The sequence below is a fragment of the Lipotes vexillifer genome, unplaced genomic scaffold, assembly GCF_000442215.2.
Source record: "Lipotes vexillifer unplaced genomic scaffold, Lipotes_vexillifer_v1.1 scaffold1063, whole genome shotgun sequence".
Classification (NCBI taxonomy): Eukaryota; Metazoa; Chordata; class Mammalia; order Artiodactyla; family Lipotidae; genus Lipotes; species Lipotes vexillifer.
Genome location: NW_006799734.1, coordinates 2680135 through 2698777, shown reverse-complemented (window position 1 = coordinate 2698777; position 18643 = coordinate 2680135). Strand labels below are relative to the sequence as shown.

At 63.2% G+C, this 18643-nt stretch overlaps 2 protein-coding genes across 2 annotated transcripts in view; both read left to right on the top strand.

Moving 5' to 3' along the window:
* The window catches only part of SLC6A19 (solute carrier family 6 member 19), a 16656-nt gene extending 7583 nt beyond the window's left edge, over positions 1-9073 (top strand). The window contains exons 4-12 of the mRNA XM_007471910.1: positions 743-924; positions 1294-1404; positions 1693-1805; positions 3805-3933; positions 4037-4193; positions 6526-6730; positions 6827-6986; positions 8552-8714; positions 8870-9073. Coding sequence (XP_007471972.1) covers positions 743-924; positions 1294-1404; positions 1693-1805; positions 3805-3933; positions 4037-4193; positions 6526-6730; positions 6827-6986; positions 8552-8714; positions 8870-9073 — 1424 coding nt within the window. The remainder of the gene's footprint in view (positions 1-742; positions 925-1293; positions 1405-1692; positions 1806-3804; positions 3934-4036; positions 4194-6525; positions 6731-6826; positions 6987-8551; positions 8715-8869) is intronic.
* Positions 9074-12412: 3339 nt separating this feature from the next.
* SLC6A18 (solute carrier family 6 member 18) overlaps positions 12413-18643 on the top strand; it is a 17661-nt gene continuing 11430 nt past the window's right edge. The window contains 4 exon segments of the mRNA XM_007471925.1: positions 12413-12572; positions 17395-17532; positions 18222-18312; positions 18314-18357. Of these exon segments, the coding sequence (XP_007471987.1) occupies positions 12413-12572; positions 17395-17532; positions 18222-18312; positions 18314-18357 (433 nt within the window).

Below are 18643 nucleotides of genomic sequence, written 5' to 3'. Positions count from 1 at the left end.
CACGAGCCGCCGTCCTCTGATTCTCCGAAGTTCGCGTGCTTGTAGCCCAAGTTTGGCAAAAACCAGGGCACAGAAAGGGGTGGGCCCTGCCCCCGTGGGCTCCCTGGCCACACTGGGACCATTCAGGGCAACTCTCCCATCTCTGGGGATGGGGGCGGGGTGAGGGGGAGGGGAGGTCTGCCAGGATTAGACCATGGCCCCCTTGGCAGGGTCTCTCTGCGGTTCCGTGAGCCTGTGGGGCAACCAGGACCCTGGAACCCCGGGGCTCAGAGTGGTGAGAGTGTGTGAGGTTGAACAGAGCTGCCCGGTGTGGGCTCCGGCCTGGTGACCCCCTGAATGGCTGAGTGCCGTGGGGTGGGGGTGGGGGGAGAAGGCAGGCAGTCGAGGCCCTGTGTGCACGCCACACGTGTGCAAGAGTGTGTGCACGTGTGTGCCTGTGCCTGGGTTTGCGTGTGAGTTTGAATGCAAGTCTGTTTGCTTGGTGTGTGTATGCTAATCACGTACACAAGTAGCACATGTGCACACGATTACATGCAAGCGTGCTCGTGTGCGCACACACCTGTTAGTACGTTGTGTGCACATTGTCTGTTGCGTGTGTCTGTGTGGGTGTGCACACATATCTGCATGCCTGGGCGCAGGCGCACTGCACCCCTGGCATCAGTGCCCTGGGATCTGGGCCCGAGTTGCTTCCCTGGGGGTCCGTGCGCTCTGTGACCCACACTGACGTGGGTGCCCGTGCCAGGCTACGTGGAGGAGTGTGCCCGCAGCTCCTCCGTGGACTACTACTGGTACCGGGAGACCCTCGACATCTCCACCTCCATTGAAGACTCGGGCTCCGTGCAGTGGTGGATCCTGCTGTGCCTGACGTGTGCCTGGAGTGTGCTCTATGTGTGCACCATCCGCGGCATTGAGACCACCGGGAAGGTGCAGGGACAGCGGGCACTCCTGGGGGCGTCGGGGGTGGGGCACGCCCAAGCTGCTGCCCCTTCGGCCAGCTCCGAGGGCCCAGCCCCTGCGTGCCCTCTGTCTGGGAGGGCTTTGCTGGTCGCCCAGGCCAGCGCCGCAGACTCGGTGCTGGACCAGATGGCTCTCAAGCACATGTTTAAGAAGCCGAGTGTGGGAGTGACAGTGACGTCCGTCTGATTGGCAGAGCTAAACAGTAGCCATGTTCACAGCACAACGTAGAAACCAGAGAGGGAGGCTGGGGCCCGGGGCGCACGGAGGAGGGCAGCGCAGGCCCCACGTGGCCACCCCGCTCCGGCCTCCTTCGTCCCACACCTGCCACCTCCCCAGGCCGTGTACGTCACGTCCACGCTGCCCTACGTCGTCCTGACCATCTTCCTGACCCGGGGCCTGACGCTGAAGGGGGCTTCCAGTGGCATTGTTTTCCTCTTCACGCCCAACGTGAGTCCCCGCCGGCCACCTGCTGGCCCGGGCGCCGCAGCGCCCGCCCGGTCCCAGGGCCCCCGGATGTGGGCCGGGCCTGTGCGGGTCACGGGCCGGCTCAGCTTTGGCTCTGGGTGGAGGGTCATCAGCTGTCGCCTCGGGGCCGTTTTCCCTCTGACCGCTGACCGGTGGCCTCGGCCGTCACCTTGCCTCCAGGCTCCTGTCCCCCCCGGGCGCCCCCCCCCACCGCGTCTCCCGCAGCCCCGCGTCAGCGGCGCACAGCCGAAGGTGTCTGTTTGGCCGCAGGTCACGGAGTTGGCCAACCCAGTCACCTGGCTCGACGCGGGGGCCCAGGTCTTCTATTCCTTCTCGCTGGCCTTTGGGGGCCTCATCTCCTTCTCCAGCTACAACTCTGTCCAGTGAGTACGAGGGACAGAGCGTCCCGTGGGCGGCAGGGGTGTCACCCCACCAGGTGCTCCGGTGCTCGGAGCCTCAGCCTCCGCATCGGACCTGCCGTGAGCATGAAGGGAAGGGAGGCGCCAGCCCGAGCCTTTTGGATTGCGGTCGGCTGGGCCGTGAGCAGGCAGGCGGGACCTGCTTACCCTTTGGCCTCCCCTTTGTGCCTTGGCCCTTGCGGCAGCGAGCACTGACACTACCCCCTCCGTCCCCCACCCCTCGGCATCCTGCACCGTCCACCCCAGACCGACACCCACACAGAAAGTGCCAGAACCCCCCAGGGCCTCCAGGGGAGCGCAGGGGTGTCCGCTCATCTCATAAGCACTTACGGAGCGCCTGCTGTGTGCCCGCCCCCGCCTCCCACGTGCCAGGACCCATGCTCCTGGGTCCCGCGTCCGTGTGTCCGGCAGAGGCACGCTAGCACGGTGAGCTTCTGTCAGGTCACGGGCAATGAGAGACTCGGACAAAAGGAAGAAACGAGCAGGGCGAGGGGTCTGGAGCCTGCGGCTGGGCCGGCTTGGTGTCGGAGCGGGCTGGGGCCCCAGAAGCCACGTGAGCAAAGGCCCCGACAGCGGGTGGGCGCTGAGTGTGGTCGCCCAGGCCGAGGGTGCCGTAAGGCCCAGCGGATTGGCGGTGGGCGGCGGGGTAGTTGCTGCTTCCAGCCGCACACAGCCACCCCCTTTAAAGCGCACAGTCCTGTGGCTTTTAGTGTGTTCACAGAGTCATGCAACGATTGCCACTAATCCCAGAATATTTCCAACCCCCGAGAGAAGGCCTGCGCGGCTCAGCAGTCAGCCCCACGCCCTCCCCGGCCCCAGGAACACTCAGCTGCTTTCTCCCCGGGGGTCAGGCCCTTCTGACACCTCACAGACCGAGGCCTCCTCCAGGCTCCTCCCTCTGTGTCTGGCTCCTCCCACTGAGCTTGAGGCCCTCGGGGCTCGTCCACGTTGTCACGCTCGCTCCTTCCTTTCGTGGCCGAGTCGCCCTGAGGCCTGTGGATGGCCCACGCTGGGCTCCGTGTATCATTCCTCGGCCGCTGGGCATCTGGCTGTGTCCGCTTTCCGGCTGCTGCAAATGTTTGCATTCAAGCTCCGTGTGCGCCTGTTCTGGCTCCCCGCAGGTGTACCCCAAGCGGCAGGGCTGCTGGGCTGCAGGGCTGCTCGAGGCCTAAGCATTTGGGGAGCAGTTTCCCACCACGGCCCTCCCACCTCACAGCCCCCCCGCACGGCCGTGTGCGCAGCCCTGGTCTCTCCACACCCTCACCCACACCTGTCACTCTCAAATGTTTTGGTTCCAGCCGCCTTGGTGGGTGTGCTGTGGCATCTCACTGTGGTTTGATTTGCATTTCCCTGGGGGCTCCTGATGGAAGCGTCTGGAAGGATGGTGTCGTCAGCAGGGGGAGGGGGGGAGGTCAGTGGTCACGTGCTGAGCTGAGGGAGGCTTTGGGTGTCCGGGTGGAGGGGGGCAGTCCTCAGCTGTGAGGGCCTGCGGCCGGCAGGAGGGGTCCTTGGAAGGGGCGGGGGGGGAGGAAGGGGGGAGAGAAGGGGTCCCGGCCAGGGGGTGGGGGACACTTGGCCCAGGCCGCCTCTTTGAAGCCTCTTTGGCTGGTGGGCTGTAAGGTCCAGGCTGTCCTGCCCGCGTGGGGCTGACGAGTCACCTCCTGAGCCCAGAGCAGATGCTGGCCCAGGAGAGACTTGAACACAGGCATCTCCAGCTCCAGCTCTGGAGGTCCCCAGGGCTTGTGGGGGCACCGAGGGGCCACCAGGTTGCAGCAGGGCTTGGGGACCGTCACCTGGCGTCTGGGCGGGTTGTCCGAGAGCCCTCGCCCATCCATGCCCAGGGGCGGCTCAGCCTCTCAGGCTGGCCCGATGGCTCTGGCCGTCCCACTTGTGCCGGCGCGGGCTGGTCGGGCGTACATGGCGTCCCCTGGCCTGTGGTCACCGAAGCCGCTTTTGTCCGCAGCAACAACTGCGAGATGGATTCGATCATTGTGTCCGTGATCAACGGCTTCACGTCCGTGTATGCGGCCACCGTGGTTTACTCCATCATCGGCTTCCGGGCTACCGAGCGCTTCGATGACTGCTTCAGCGCGTGAGTGGCTGGTTGGCACCCTGGTGGCCGCTGCGTCCCCGCCCCTCACCTCTGCCTCCAGGGAGCCTGCCCAGGGCCGAAGTCAGCCTCACTCTCTTTCCAGGAACATCTTGACACTCATCAACGGGTTCGACCTGCCCGAAGGCAACGTGACACAGGAGAACTTCGCTGAGATGCAGCAGTGGTGCAATGCCTCCAACCCCGCAGCCTACGCAGAGCTCAAGTTCCAGACATGCGACATGAACACCTTCCTCTCGGAGGTAGGCACCTTGGGCCGCAAGGCAGGGCAGTGGGCACCTTGGGTGGACACCAAGCTGCCCCTGGGGGCTCAGTTCTGACAGACCTGTCCCCCTGCCACGTGCCAGCCCACCCTGCCCCTCCTGCCCCTTGGGCGCCGGGTCTAGGGCACCAGCGTCTGCTGGGCCACGAGCCCCAAATGTGAGGCCCCGTGATGCAGAGGCAGGGACCCAAGGGCCTCCAGGGGCCTGACCTCTCCGTGGCCTCAGGTCAAACACACAGAAGCACCCTGTGGTCCATTTTTACTTTAATTTCTTCTGCAAAAAGGGCAGAGTCATTGTAACTGTACTTTTTTTTTTTTTTTTTTTTTGCGGTGCGCGGGCCTCTCACTGTTGTGGCCTCTCCCGTTGCGGAGCACAGGCTGCGGATGCGCAGGCTCAGTGGCCATGGCTCACGGGCCCAGCCGCTCCGCGGCATGTGGGATCCTCCCGAAACGGGGCACGACCCCGCGTCTCCTGCATCGGCAGGCGGACTCTCAACCATTGCGCCACCAGGGAAGCCCATAACTGTACTTTTTTTTTTTTTTTTTTTGCGGTGCGCGGGCCTCTCACTGTTGTGGCCTCTCCCGTTGCGGAGCACAGGCTGCGGATGCGCAGGCTCAGTGGCCATGGCTCACGGGCCCAGCCGCTCCGCGGCATGTGGGATCCTCCCGAAACGGGGCACGACCCCGCGTCTCCTGCATCGGCAGGCGGACTCTCAACCATTGCGCCACCAGGGAAGCCCATAACTGTACTTTTTTTTTTTTTTTTTTTGCGGTGCGCGGGCCTCTCACTGTTGTGGCCTCTCCCGTTGCGGAGCACAGGCTGCGGATGCGCAGGCTCAGTGGCCATGGCTCACGGGCCCAGCCGCTCCGCGGCATGTGGGATCCTCCCGAAACGGGGCACGACCCCGCGTCTCCTGCATCGGCAGGCGGACTCTCAAGCACTGCGCCACCAGGGAAGCCCTCATAACTGTACTTTTGAAATCACTCGACAGCTGGTGTCTGTCACGGTGCTGGGAAACCCTCGCCTGACGCACAAATGCTTTGAACACCAACTCCAATGATTAGTGACGTTTCGTTCTGTGATGCTCATGGGCCAACATTTACTAATTTTGTTTTTGCAATTTTCTTATTTGGAGCCACCCGACATTTCGGGGCATGTGGAGCATTGTGAGGGCCTGTCACTGTTTCTCCGGGGACAGCACAATCTCACCAGGAGCAGACACAGAGCAGAGGGTCCTCCCTGCCAGGCTCTCGCCTGGGAGCCCCGGGTGAGAGGGATGGAGTCACAGTGACCCCCTCCCCCGCCAAGAGACTGAATTTCCTTTCTTTTTAAAAAGCAACCTTATCAAGGTGTCAGTTCTCACCTGGAAGCTCTCCCACGTCCAGCGCAGTTTGCAGGGTTTTAGTAAGTTTACGCCGTAAGTTCACGCAGTCCCGCACCCTGGACGTCCTCCGTCAGCAGAGCTCCTGCCCCCCTTCCCCACGCCCCGGGCAGCGCAGGCGTGCTTTTGTCTTTTCCACGGGGTCTGGGCTCTTAGACCCCTGGACACGCTCCTCCGCGGTGTGGGCACCAGGCCGCTGGTGACGACGCCCCTCAGCCTCCCAACTCTTCTGCGTGGAGCTGAGTCCTTGTGTCCTGGGCCCTCTTGTACATGCTGCTACGCTGCCTTGGGCCCCGGCTTCTGATGGGATCCCGGCCCTGCCTGAGTCCTGCGGGGGCTGCCGGTTCCCCGCTCAGTCCCTCCAAGCTCAGGTTTCTCTGTGGAGGTTCTAGCCCCAGGAGCCCTGGCCCCCAAGAGGGGGAACTGGTGCCTGGGGCCTCACTGACCTGTGTGGGCTGCGTGTGGCCGCACAGGACCACCAACCTCGGGCAGAGCGTGGTCATTACGCACGCGCGGGCCTGTCCTTGGCGCTGCCTGCCCCGCGGGCTGCTCTGACCGCTGGTGGGCGTACGTCCAGGGTGTCTGCTCTGGGGACTCGCGCTCGGGCCCATTGAAGTCGTTTAGTGCTCTGGCCCCAGATGTGTGTGGGGGGTGCCCATCGGTGAGCAGATGGCAGTCCGTGTGCATCTGCCGAGCGTGTCTTTCGGGCCGCACAGGGCCCCGACCACTGCTGGACAATGTGATCCACTTCCCGGTCGTGAAACTAGTCCAGCTTTTTAAAATACACTCAGGGCTAAAAGACAAGATCTGGTCGTTTCACAAAATGGCTCACATCAGCCATATTTGCGAGGTGCTGGCTTGGCGGGTGGAGGGCCATCTGACGACAGGGCCAGCCTGGCCCCTGGGTGACGCGCCTGCCGCACCCTGCAGGGCGTGGAGGGCACCGGGCTGGCGTTCATCGTGTTCACCGAGGCCATCACCAGGATGCCAGCGGCCCCGCTCTGGTCTGTGCTCTTCTTTATCATGCTATTCTGTCTGGGCCTGTCGTCCATGTTCGGGAACATGGAGGGTGTGGTGGTGCCCCTGCAGGACCTCAAGGTCATCCCCAAAAACTGGCCCAAGGAGCTGCTCACAGGTAGGCCGGACTGGGGCCGGGGCCGTGCGGCCAGAGCTGGGAGGACCGGCGGCCCGCTCTGCCCCGGCGACAATGGCCCTGCCCTGTGCCCCACAGGCCTCATCTGCTTGGGGATGTACCTCCTCGCCTTCATTTTCACGCTGAACTCCGGCCAGTACTGGCTGTCCCTGCTGGACAGGTACGCGGGCTCCATCCCCCTGCTCACTGTTGCCTTCTTTGAGATGTTCTCCGTCGTCTACGTGTACGGCATAGACAGGTAAGAGGGAAGGCGAAGGACCATCTCTAATGGCCAGGAGACGTTCCCGTCACGGGACAAGGGGATGCGTTCGGGGCAGGACAAGGGGCGGCAGGCCCGCGAAGACACGGGGCCAAGCCTGCATCTCCCTTCCGGCCCGGCGTGTTGTAGGCAGGGGCCTGGCCCTGGGAGGGCGACAGGGAGAGAAGAGAGGTCCCGCATGCATGCAAACCGTACCCCCTCCAGCTTCCGGATGCTCCCAGGCCCCAGGATAAGCGCTGGCAGCAGCGGAAGGAGACAGCACAGTCTCGGGGCGGCTGAGAGAAGCCAGGGCGGGTGCACAGGCAGGCTGTTTGCTGCGGGTAGAGGGGCTTCCCCAGGACCCCACCTGTGGGGAGGAAGCTGGGTGTTCTATTCCGGCTCGGGCTGCACAGCCAGGGCTGCTCCCAGGGGTCTGGGTAAGGCTTCTCAGGCAAAGAAAGGCAGACAAGTGTGTCCCGGTCAGCCATCCCTTGGCCAGCCGTTCAGGGCATCGGGGGTCGGTGGGGACCTAGAAGACGGTCCCTGGGCTCTTAGTAGGAGCTGCACTCACCACAGCTCCAGAAATAATCTGCTGGAATCAATTAACGTTAAATTGCATGAACCCATAGAGGGAGCCACCTTGGGACCCCTTCCCTGCACCACCAAGAGCACGCGTGTGTAAGGACACACGTGCAGGGGGTTCACTCAGCAACACAACTTGAACCAGCCTGGTGGCGCCGTGGGGAGACTGAGGCGCACTTGGGAGACCTGCCGTGTGTAGCATCAGCAGACGTCAGGGAGGGACGTGCGGATGGAAAGGTACGGACGTCACCGCATGTGTGACGCTGGCCTTGCAGCAGGTGTGAAACCATCTGAGAGAGCACATCCCTCTGTGAACAGCCGGAAGACCATTGAAGCCAGACACTGGCCCTGGGCAGCTACCCTGTATCGCTTGCCTCGGGGAGGACGGGCCGAGCGGAAGCGTCCGGTCACGGGGCTCCTGAGCCCCACGGGGGACAAGGCCTGGGCGCCTGCGCTTCTCCAGCAGTGCCCTCTGGGTTCGGCAGGCCCTGGACGGCTCACGTTTACGTTCTGCCCACTTTGTTCTGATTTCTGCAGACGACAAATGCATCTGTGCAGAAGGGCATTGGGCACAGGACGGGGGGAGATGGTGAGGCTCCCCAAGGTCAGGGCTGCTGCCATGCCAAGGAGGCTGAGGCAGAGGCTTCGACGGCTTCCCTCCTCCATCCCCAGAAGTTCTGGCCCCTCCTTCGCATCAGTGCCTGCCCGGGGCCACCTCTGAGAGGAGTCCACAGTCCAGCTGGGCAGTGGCACCGTGGGGCGGCGGGGGTTCTCAGAGGCTCCAGATCGGCTTCTGCTGTGCCCACGGTGGTCTTCCTCTGGGAGGCGCATCTTTGCCCAGAAGGATGTGACGGGTCAGGGTGCGGCACGGCAGGACTGGGACCGTCTGTCTGAGGGTGGAGAGGCTGCCCGCCCTCTGCCGTCTTGGGATTAAAGGCCTCTCAGTGTGCACCGGTGACAGCCCCCTCGGCCTCTGCTTCCAGATTCAACAGGGACATCGAGTTCATGATCGGCCACAAGCCCAACATCTTCTGGCAGGTCACGTGGCGGGTGGTGAGCCCCCTGCTCATGCTGACCATCTTCCTGTTCTTCCTGGCGATCAGTGTCAACGAGGAGCTCGTGTACAGCGTCTGGAACCCGGCCTACGTGAGCCCTGGGCCTCCGGGGTGGGGCTGGGGGCTGGCTCCCCCTCCCTTCAGCCTGGAGGCCAGGAGGGAGTCACAGCGGGGAGAGGGACCTTCACCCCGAGGGAGGCCCCGGCTGCGTCGTCTGCTCACCCCAAGGTCGCTCTCTCTCTCCAGGAGGAATTTCCCAAATCCCAGAAACTGAAGTACCCGGACTGGGTGTACGGCGTGGTGGTCCTCGTGGCCGGGGTGCCCTGCCTTGCCATCCCTGGCTTTGCCATCTACAAGCTCATCAGGAGCCGCTTCCAGAGGGCAGGGGACCAGAAGGGGCTGGTTGGCGCGCCGTCCACGGTCTCGGTGAACGGAGACCTGAAGTCTTGAGGGGCCCCGCCCGCGGCACGGGGGGTGGGGTCAGAGGAGAGGGTGGGCTGCTCGTGTGTGCGTGTGTGAGCGTGTGTGTGTGCACGAGTGTGTGTGTGCCTGCGTGGGAGCGTGTGTACATGGGCATGAGTGTGTGCCTATGTACACACGTGTGCACGTGTGTGAGTGTATATACGTACGTGCACAAGAGTGTTTGCATATGCGTGGATGCTGTGTGAGTGTGCACGGGTACATTGCGAGTGTACAAGTGTAAAAGTGTGTACACAGTGTGTGGGTGTGTGCCTACATAGGTATGTGTGTATGGGTGAGTGTATATACATGTGCAAGTGTATGTGTGCGTGTGTCCGTGTATGTAAGCATGTGTGCACAAAAGGAGACAGGAGGGACCCTCCCGGTGCGGGTATACACGCATGTGAGTGTGTATGCACATGCATGTGTACGTGTGCTTGTACGCGTATGTGTGAGCAGGTGTATACGTGAGTCGGCGCATGAATGTACTCGCACGTGTGAGTGCGTCTATGCACCGTGCACACGTGTATTCGTGCATATGTATGTGTGTGCACAGCTATGTGTGTGTCTGTGTGTATGCATGCACGCCTATGGCTATGTGTGTACACATGTATGTTGCCCTGTAGCGCACATGCCTGCCAGGTGAGGCCAGCGGCCCAGGAGCAGACTGGTGGTCCCCCCGCCCTGCCCGCACTCCCAGGGAGAGTCAGAGCTGCAGCGGGGGTGCGCCTGCTGGGCGTGTCCTGCTCATCTCGGCCCCTAGGAACATAATCTCGTTGCCCCCGCCCATTCCCCTCGCTGTCACCTCCGAAGCTCGGGACTCCCGCGGTGAGGTCGGGCTTTTACCTCGTGGCTAGGAGCGCCCTTCTCAAGGCCTGTCCAGAAGAGGCCAGTGAGCTTGCGAGAACCTGGCAGAGCCCTGTGGGGCCCCGCCCACCTGCCGGCTGTGAAGAGCCCCCGAGTCTTGGCCACATTCTGGCGTCGTGAAGGCTGTGACCCACTTAATCACTGCATCTGGCCGCCATGAACAGACAAATAATTAATAAAACTCAGCTTGGGCGATTTGGGGCAGAAACCCCCGCTTCGTGTTTTCTTGAGAGGACGGTAACCGCGTGAATATTTAGCCAGGTGTTGGAAAAGACGAGTTACAGGCTAGCTAACTCAGCCTTGGCCACCGAGGTGGAGGACGGTGCACGCGTCCCGAGCAACGGCAGGGGAGCCCCGAGGGCCCCGAGGGCCGTCCACCGGGTGTTGCTCGGCGAAGGCCGGCGTCAGCTCCTCTCTCCCAGTCAGGGACGGGATGCGACACCCATTCTCAGCCCAGGTCACGTGGCACTTGGGTGTTTGTTTCCAAGAACTGGTCGCCTCCACTTTCCATGGAAAAATCTGGAAGTTTAAGTTAAACTGGACCTTCTGAGGATTCTCGGCGCAGGATGGGAGACCCGAGTGGGAGCGGGTCCCGGTGCCATGTCCCTCCCACTAGGAGACGCCCCGCCAGCTTCCGCAGGACCCCACCTCCCTGCTCCCCAGAGCGTTCTGACCCTCCTCTGGGGCAGCTCTGCTGCGGACCCCCTGGACACACGCCCCTACCTCCCGCCCCAGGGCATGGAGGGGGACACGCTCCCAGGCGTGACCTGGGTGGGGCTGGTCCGTCTGTCTCTCGGTGGTTTGGCAAGGGCTTCCTTCAGAATTCACATTTCGCAAATTGTCAGAAATTCGGGCTTTGTGGGCATCGCGCGTATCTGTCTGAATAAATCACTCCCTTTCACACTCTTGGCCTAAATGCTGTCTAAATGCAGAGGACGCGCAAGCAGCAGAGCCCCAGCCTCGAAGGGACGGGGCCGGACTGCGGTTGTGCTGTGCCCACGGAGCCCCCATTACCCAAGGTGCCCGGTGGAGTGCAGGGGTGGGTGCGCCTTGACCTCAGGATATGGGAGCTGCTGGCCGGGTCACTGTAGGGGGACAGGGAAGAGGGAGCCGGAAGCACGGAGGGGCAGGCCTGTGTGGGTCACTCGGGGCTGGGCCTGCCCTCCCCCTCCCCCCACTGCTTTCCATCTTCTCTGATTCTCCCTTTTCTCACTTTTTCCTTTCACCCAAAAAGGGATGTCTAAAAAAATGTGTCCCCTGGGGCCTGCGTTTCCGGGACCCCCATGTTTGGCATCCTGCAGCCCGGCTGGACAATTGTCCAGGAAACATGAGATTATGGATGTAGGGCCCTGGCCTGTCCTAGTGGAAGTGTCTGCTGGGTCGGGGGCGAACGTGTCCAGGGAGCCCCCGGTGGGAGGCTTAGGCTGAATCCACCGTGACAGCCCGCAGGCAGGAGGTGCTCCGAGCTAAGGCGAGGGCTCATGTGTCCCCCCAGCCTGGCCAAGCCCCCTCCCCTGTGCCCTGGTGTCGCCCTCCCACCCCAGGGAGCCCCCTGAGGATCCAGGCCCCCGCTCCCTCCACGACCCCTGTGGCTAATGGTGGGCTCACACCCAGCACGGATTCCTGGGCACCGGGGTGCCGGCGGATGCAGAGGGGAGGGCTGACCTTCTGGAGCTTACCTGGGCATCCTCAGAACAGGAACATTGGGAGCCAGAGGGAAAGTTCACATTCAGACAATTTGAGAAGTGTGGAAATCTCTTTGGAAAATAAATGTGGCTTAAAAATAAACACGGCCCCAGGCCCGGCAGTCCTGCCCGGGCGCTTGCCCCACATCCACACAAAGCCGTGTGCAGGTGTTCATCTCAGCTATTCCTCACAGCCCCACCCGCTCAGTGCGCAGCAGACACGGAGCCCCGTGGCCGTACTACACCCTACCTGGCCGACCCCATGGTCACACGGTTTATACAGTGTGCCTGAGATGACAAATCTATAGCGATGCAGAGCAGATGCAGGCCGCCAGGGCTGCGGCCACACAGGGGACAGAGGGACCCTCGGGGACGGACATGTCCGCTGTGACGCTGGCGAGATGTTCGCAGGATGTCTCCACTGGGGGGCTGGGAGCGTGGGCACTTGGTACTATTCCTCACGGCAACGTGCAAGTCTGCAATTATCTCACGAAGTTAATTAAAAGTAAAATTTTATAAAAACAACTAAATGTGCCCCAGCCTTGGAATCCTTGAGGTTCTCGTGTTGGTGGTGGCAGCAGCTGCGGGCTGTTGGCATCGGGCAGGAGCCAGCGGGGGGCAGGGGCACGCAGTTGTGGCGGGCGGGGGGTTGTTACCAATTAACCAACTCCACTGGTTTTCCTTTAAATCATGAAAAATCACACCTGCGGGGGAGACGGCTTGCGGCTTCCCATCCCCAGTGGAGGTCCCGGGCTGCGGCCAGGAGCAGGTGGTGGGCATGGCGGGCACCCTGGAGCCGGACCCACCTGTGGATGCTGGTGGGGATGAGCGGCCTAAGTGGGACAACAAGCTCCAGTGCCTCCTGAGCTGCGTCGGGTTTACCGTGGGCCTGGGCAACCTCTGGAGGTCCCCGTACCTGTGCCAGACCTACGGGGGAGGTGAGCCGCGCACCCTCCACATCCGTCCCCACCCGCGGCCTCCAGGGTGTTAGGGACCTGCCGCCCCCGGGGAATCTGTCCCTCTGAGGCCCAGTGGCCTCAGGTTTGCCGTGCTGTTCACTAGGCTGCCCGTCTGGGCTTGCGGCAGTCAGGGCGCCCAGGCCCCCTCTGCAGGCGCTGTGGCCTTGCTGACAGCACCTCAGAGCGCGAGCCCAGGGGTTTGCTCAGGCTCCCAGCAGCGAAGCCCATGGGCTGGAGCCGGAGCGGCTCAGCCTGGGCTGCCTCTCGCTCGAGGGCCTTCTCTTGGTGTCACGCTTGCTCTTGGGGACATGAGGCCGCAGGCTGGCCGGACCACTGCCTTCGGGGGCGGACGTGGCCCGTTTTGTCCCCAGGTTCAGGGCGGGGGGTTTTCAGGCAGGCTCGTCCTCTTGTGGGTTCTGAACTGAGGCTCCTCTGCCCCTGCGAGAGTGGCGGTTCCCCAGCACCTTCCGACCTTCCCGCTTGAGTTGGACTCTGGTGGGAAATTTGGGGAGTGTCTCTTTCAGGGCCCAGGAGACGGGAAAGGCTGAGCTGGTGACAACTCACGCCACGTCTTCTGGTCGGGGAGGCATCCTTGCCCTTTCAAGGGTGGACAGCCAGCCCTCCTCGTGAGATGCGGGGGGCAGCGGACGGTGGGCAAGCAGACCTCACGTGAGCGCTGCCTGCCGAGCTTCCTGGTCATCAGGACGCTGCGTCTTTATAAAGTCTTTGTTTCCTGATTGTGAGAAGATACAGGGCATGCAGGCAAGTTTGAAAATGCAGGTACCCCTGTAACAGCTGGCCCAGAGATGCCAGAGCCTCCGCGGTTTGGGGTCGGGTGGGCGCCTGGGCCCCGGGTCTGCTGGCCAGCGTCTCTCTGACGAGGGCCACTCGGGAACGGCAGAAGCACAGGCGGCAGACCCGACCCGGGGTCCGCGGGGGCCTCTCGGTGCCCTTTGCATCAGGTCAGGGCCTCAGCGACGCTCCTAACGCGGGGGATCTGACGTCTGCACACGTTTCACTGCCCACAACCTTACTCGCTGTTCAGAGCTGCTGGAGCCGGGGGCCTGGGAAGCCCTTTCCTGCGAGGTCCGTCTCCCCGCGGTCCAGACAGTGAGGCCTTCGGGGCGGCCGTGCCCGCGGCCGGGGCAGCCCGCGCCCCAGCCGCGCCCAGGGCTTTGAAACACTTCTGTCGCCTCTGTTTTCAGACGTGGAAGCTCTCGATGCAACATCATCAAATACTATGTCTCTCACGCCGCGAGAGGCCCTTTTTTCCTGTCCTGACCACGTCTGCCGACCCCCAAGATGAGGGAGAGGCAACAAGCTGACGCTGCCTCACCCTGGTGTGCACAGACTCCCCACCTCAATGTTCTGCCCCCACTCTGGAAACGTAAGGCAACGTTGTGACAGAATTGAGCAGAACGTCTAGGCACAGATGGACAGGGATTCTGTCACATAGACGCCACTCCGCAGTGAGCTGTTCTTTAAGTCACAGGACGGCAGAAACACAAAGGCCCGGCGGTGGCTCAGGTCGCCGACCGCGGGGCTCCGACATGGGCTGCGGCTCGGGATTCACCCCAGGGAGACACACAGATGGGGTCCCCCACCAAGAGGCTGCGATTTCTGCGCTGCCCTGTCCCGCCCGGACTTCCGTGTCCCTGGAGGTCTGCGGACTCTGGCGCCGAAAGCGGCGCAGAGTTAAGTCGTGCGGGTTTTGCAAGGAGCCCTGGCGTCCAGCAGAGTGATCCTCTCGGCTTGCGCTTCCTTCAGACGCCTTTGCCGTCACTCTTCTGGGTGAACCAGAGACACGGAGGCACCCGCCCGGGTGTCTGGCCTGGTGTCGACTGTCTAGGTGGGTTTGGGAAGCAGCCCCCCCCGCGACGTGTCACCCCTCCGCACACGCGCGCACACACAGCGTGTCACTCTCCTTTCTGTCCTCGTGTGATTCTCTCCGTAAAGATCTTGGGCAACCCGGGCTATTGCTGCCGTGCCGGCCGGAACCTTCTTTTTCTCCACAGTTTCTTAGCGGATTGGCCTGGTGTGTGCTGCACCCAGCACCCCGGGGCTGGTGGAGCGCGGGGTGAGGGTGGGGTTCTCCGAGATCCGCCAGCGGGCTGCCGTGCACAGCGGGCCCCCCCGACGGGGCTGCGTGCTCCGCGTCACCAGCTCTTTGGTGCCCCTTCTGCTCTCAGGGCTGTGGCACCAAATGTGTGAGGTTTTCCCCACACCGACCGGGTCTCCGGTTCTCAGTGGACACCGACGGGGTGCCCCACGACCTAACCCCACCCTGACACCGCCTGACCCCACAGGCCAAGGGCTCGCCCACAAGATGCCCCCCTCAGACGCCAATCTGGAGTAGCGGGTCCCCAAGTCACCCACAGTTTCTGTCCAACTTGGCTACAAATTCAAGGGGTCCCACGACCCCTCCTAAGGCTCAATAATTTGCTAGAATGGCTACCAGGACTCAGGAAAACACTTAGGTTTACAGGGTTATTATAAAGCATACAACTCAGAATGGCCACATGGAAGAGACGTAAAGGGTGAGGCGCAGGGAGGGGCACGGAGATCCCGCCCTCCCAGGGGCCACCCTCCTGTGCCTTGAGTGTCACCCACCCAGAAGCCCCGCCAGGCAGGGTTTTTGATGGAACCACCGGCCACTGACGGGTGAGTAACTCGGTCTCCCTGGTGGGCGTGGTCAGGGCCTCTGGCCTCCAGCTCCGTCCTCCAGGGGTTATACCTCAGTGGCATGAGCCCAGGTAAGGTTAAAGGGCTTCTCACGGACCGCAGATGCTGCTCGTCTCTCCTGTCACCCGTGAGATGCTGAGGGTCTTGGGAGCTCTGAGCTCCGAAATGCATTTCTTTTCGGGATGAGGACCAAATATGCTTGTCTTACTTCATGCCAGCATCACGGACCTTGTGAACCCTGCGCTGAGGCCCACCCGACGGCGGACCGTCTCTCCTTCCTCCTTCAGATCCAGCAGAAATGAACTTACCGTGTGACTTGAGGGAGGCAGGTGCCCACGCTGGACGTGGAGCCCTCTGCGCCCCAGCCTGGTTTGCCGTCTGAGTTCCTGCCCCCATGGCAGTCCCGTTGGGGTTGAGATGCTTCTGACGCACAGGGTGGACGCTGCTCACCACGTGGTCACAGAAATGCCCCTTGTTCTCTTCTCCCCCGGTGCAGCGACTCAGCCACAGGAGAAGCCCCCGCCCTCCCTGGATATTTCCTTTGGGTGGACCCAGCCATGCTGACCTCAGCCGCCCCTAAGGCCCCCCTCAGAGCAGGGCGTGGGGGGGGAAGGGGGCCAAGGTCTGGTTAGCCCGGAGGCTACAGCCCTTCCTAGACAGTGGATCACATACCTAGGACTCAGTCCCTGCCCGTGTGGCCATTCCATGTCGGTCCTCGCCACGCTGCAGCTGTGCGTCCCGAGGCCTAAGGGTGGCTGGGAGGCCCGCCTGCAGGAGACCCCGCAGTGCAGGATGGAGATGGGGCGGGCAGGGAAGAGGGCCCCTCCGTCTGTGCCCTGGGCCCCGGCCCTGTGACCGGCCCCTCCCGCCAGGGGCTCCCTGGGTGACCTGGGTTTTGTCCACACCCCTGTAGCTCCGAGTCCCAGCCCACAGATGGCCTCCCTTCCTTGGGGCTTCCGGTGCCTCCACCGAGGCCGAGTCCCTCCAGAAGTTAACTTCCTCCTTTAATGCGGCTTTGCCTTTCGGCTGCTACGTAGAGACACCAATGAGCACCGTTTGCCCCAGGCGCTGGCCCTGGAGTCCTGTCAGAGGCCAACGTGGGCTGAGGGCTCCGTGGCCACCTGCTCCCTCCAGGGCCCCAACTCAGCCTCCAAACACCGGATTGTGACACGAAAAAGCAGACGGAGGCTGTGCTGGTGAAGATCACAGGGGCCTGTGGTACGTGCAAGTGGCTCTTGGAAGCTGAATCCAAGCTTCCTGCAGACAGTGTGGGGAGGACGCAGCCGACCGACCTCGCTGGCCAGGGGCTAACGCTGAGCTGCTCCGTGGGGTCACCTGGACCTGTGCGGGGCGGGGGGGGGCAGCTGCCGTCGGTCCTGGAGCATCGATGTGCCCACACATGCTGGTCCAGAGCGCGCGGCTGGCGGGGACCCGGGGGGAAGGGCCCTCGGGCGAGACGCCAACATCGCCGACTCCGTGCTGGGGAGTTAGTGGCCCTCCCGACAGCGTGGGAGCATCCAGCGGGGAACTGGGGTCCCCCAGCAGGCCTGGCAGGTCTGTGGGTTCGGGGAGGCCAGGCCCTGCCAGCTCGCGGCACCCACTTTGTCCACGGGGGCTCGCGGCACAGAAGGGCCGCCACCATCTCTGCCTGCCCTTCCCTCGGGCTCTGGCATCGGTCAGTGCGTGCTCCGTCCTGGGGGCCTCGGCGACCTCTCCCGCCGCCGCTGGGTCCACCTCCCAGCGTCTGGACTGGGGTGAAGGGCTGGAGAGACAGGTGCCTGCGCCAACTCAGGGCGAAGCTTGGAACACCGTCTGGGGTGTCTCCTACTCCAAGGCTCCACGTGAGCAGACCAGCTCCCCGACTCAGGAGCGCCGGAACCAGGGGTCACAGGGCCTCAGGGAGAACAATGCAGCCTGTCCGTGGATGAAAACCGCCAATAAAGCTCCAGATGGTGGGGTGACACCAAGTCATTTAGAACAACAGCAACCCCCTGACGTGGGGGTCCCCTATCCTCCCCTCGGGCGGCCACGAGTGCTTCTCCCTCACCCCTGTGTCGTCCTCCGGCCTGAGGCCTGGCGGGGCAGACGGCGCCGCTGGCAGACCGCTGCATCTTTTCAGACACCTTCCTCATCCCCTACCTCATCGCCCGGCCTTCGAGGGCAACCCGCTTCCACATCGAGCTCGCCATTGGCCAGCGCCTGCGCGGGGGCAGCATCGGGGTGTGGATGGCCATCTCGCCCTACCTGGGTGGAGAGGGTACGCACCTCTCTCTGATCCCTGCCCGCAGCTGCTGGGGGCAGCGGGGCCGGTAGGGGGGCTGCATTTACATGTGCCATGCATGTTTCATGGGTGTTTGATCATCACTCCAGTGCATATCCAGTGGTTTTGAACCTGCAGACACGGGAGGTGCCCTGATGTAAAGATGCAGGGGCCTGGGCAGCGGCATCCCCGTGGGAGGACTTGGATGCCGGGTGTGGTGGCAGAGGCGGCAGGCCAGCCCCCGTGCAGCAGCAGGCTGTCCTGTATCGCCCAGCTCATGCATGCAGAGCGCTGAGCCTGCCTATCCCAGAAGCTCACGCACCAGGAGAGACCAGGCAGAGGGCAGACCCAGCTCCCCGTGTACCCTTGAGGTGGGTGCTGCAGTAAGGGATCCGAGCATCACCGTCCAGGCCTGTGACACACCTGGTGGCTGCAGGCCATCTGAAAGCCCCAGCTAGAAGCAGCCCGAGGCTGGTGGAGAGCCAAACGCGGCCCAGCCCGGAGAGCACCACATGGCCGAGAAGATGACGTGTTGCCTGCGGGCGGACGCAGCCAGATGCAGGCCAGCGGGCAGACAGTGCGAGCCCTTTGGGGCGATGTAGGGAGCAGAAATGTGGGATGTGCTTGAGGACGGTCTGCAACGGGGCAGCCAAGAGGGGGACGTTGACCGTGGCTGGTGCCCGCAGGGCTCGGCGGCTTCATCACATCTGTCCTGGTCAGCATGCACTGCGACACGGTCCTGGCATGGGTGCTGTGGCACCTCCCCAACTCCTTCCAACCCGCTGCCCTGGAGCGCCTGCCCGCCAGACCTCAACCACACGGGCACTGCTCTCGGGGAGGAAGCCCAGCCTCGCCCGGCACCTTGAGACTGGGTCTCGTTACCCCAGCTGTTGCCTGCTCACGGCGGGACCCAGGGCCCCGGATGCCCCGTTCCTTCACTGAGGAGCACCCAGGCCCTCGCAGCTGCTCGTGTGCTCGGGGACAGGAGGGTGAGGCACAGGCTGCTGCGCTCCCTGAACTAAGTCCTTAGGTGGAGACCCCAGCCAAGGGCGTCATCGGGGGACACCTCCCAGATGTGGGAAACAGTCATGGTTTTCAAGTCTGCTCG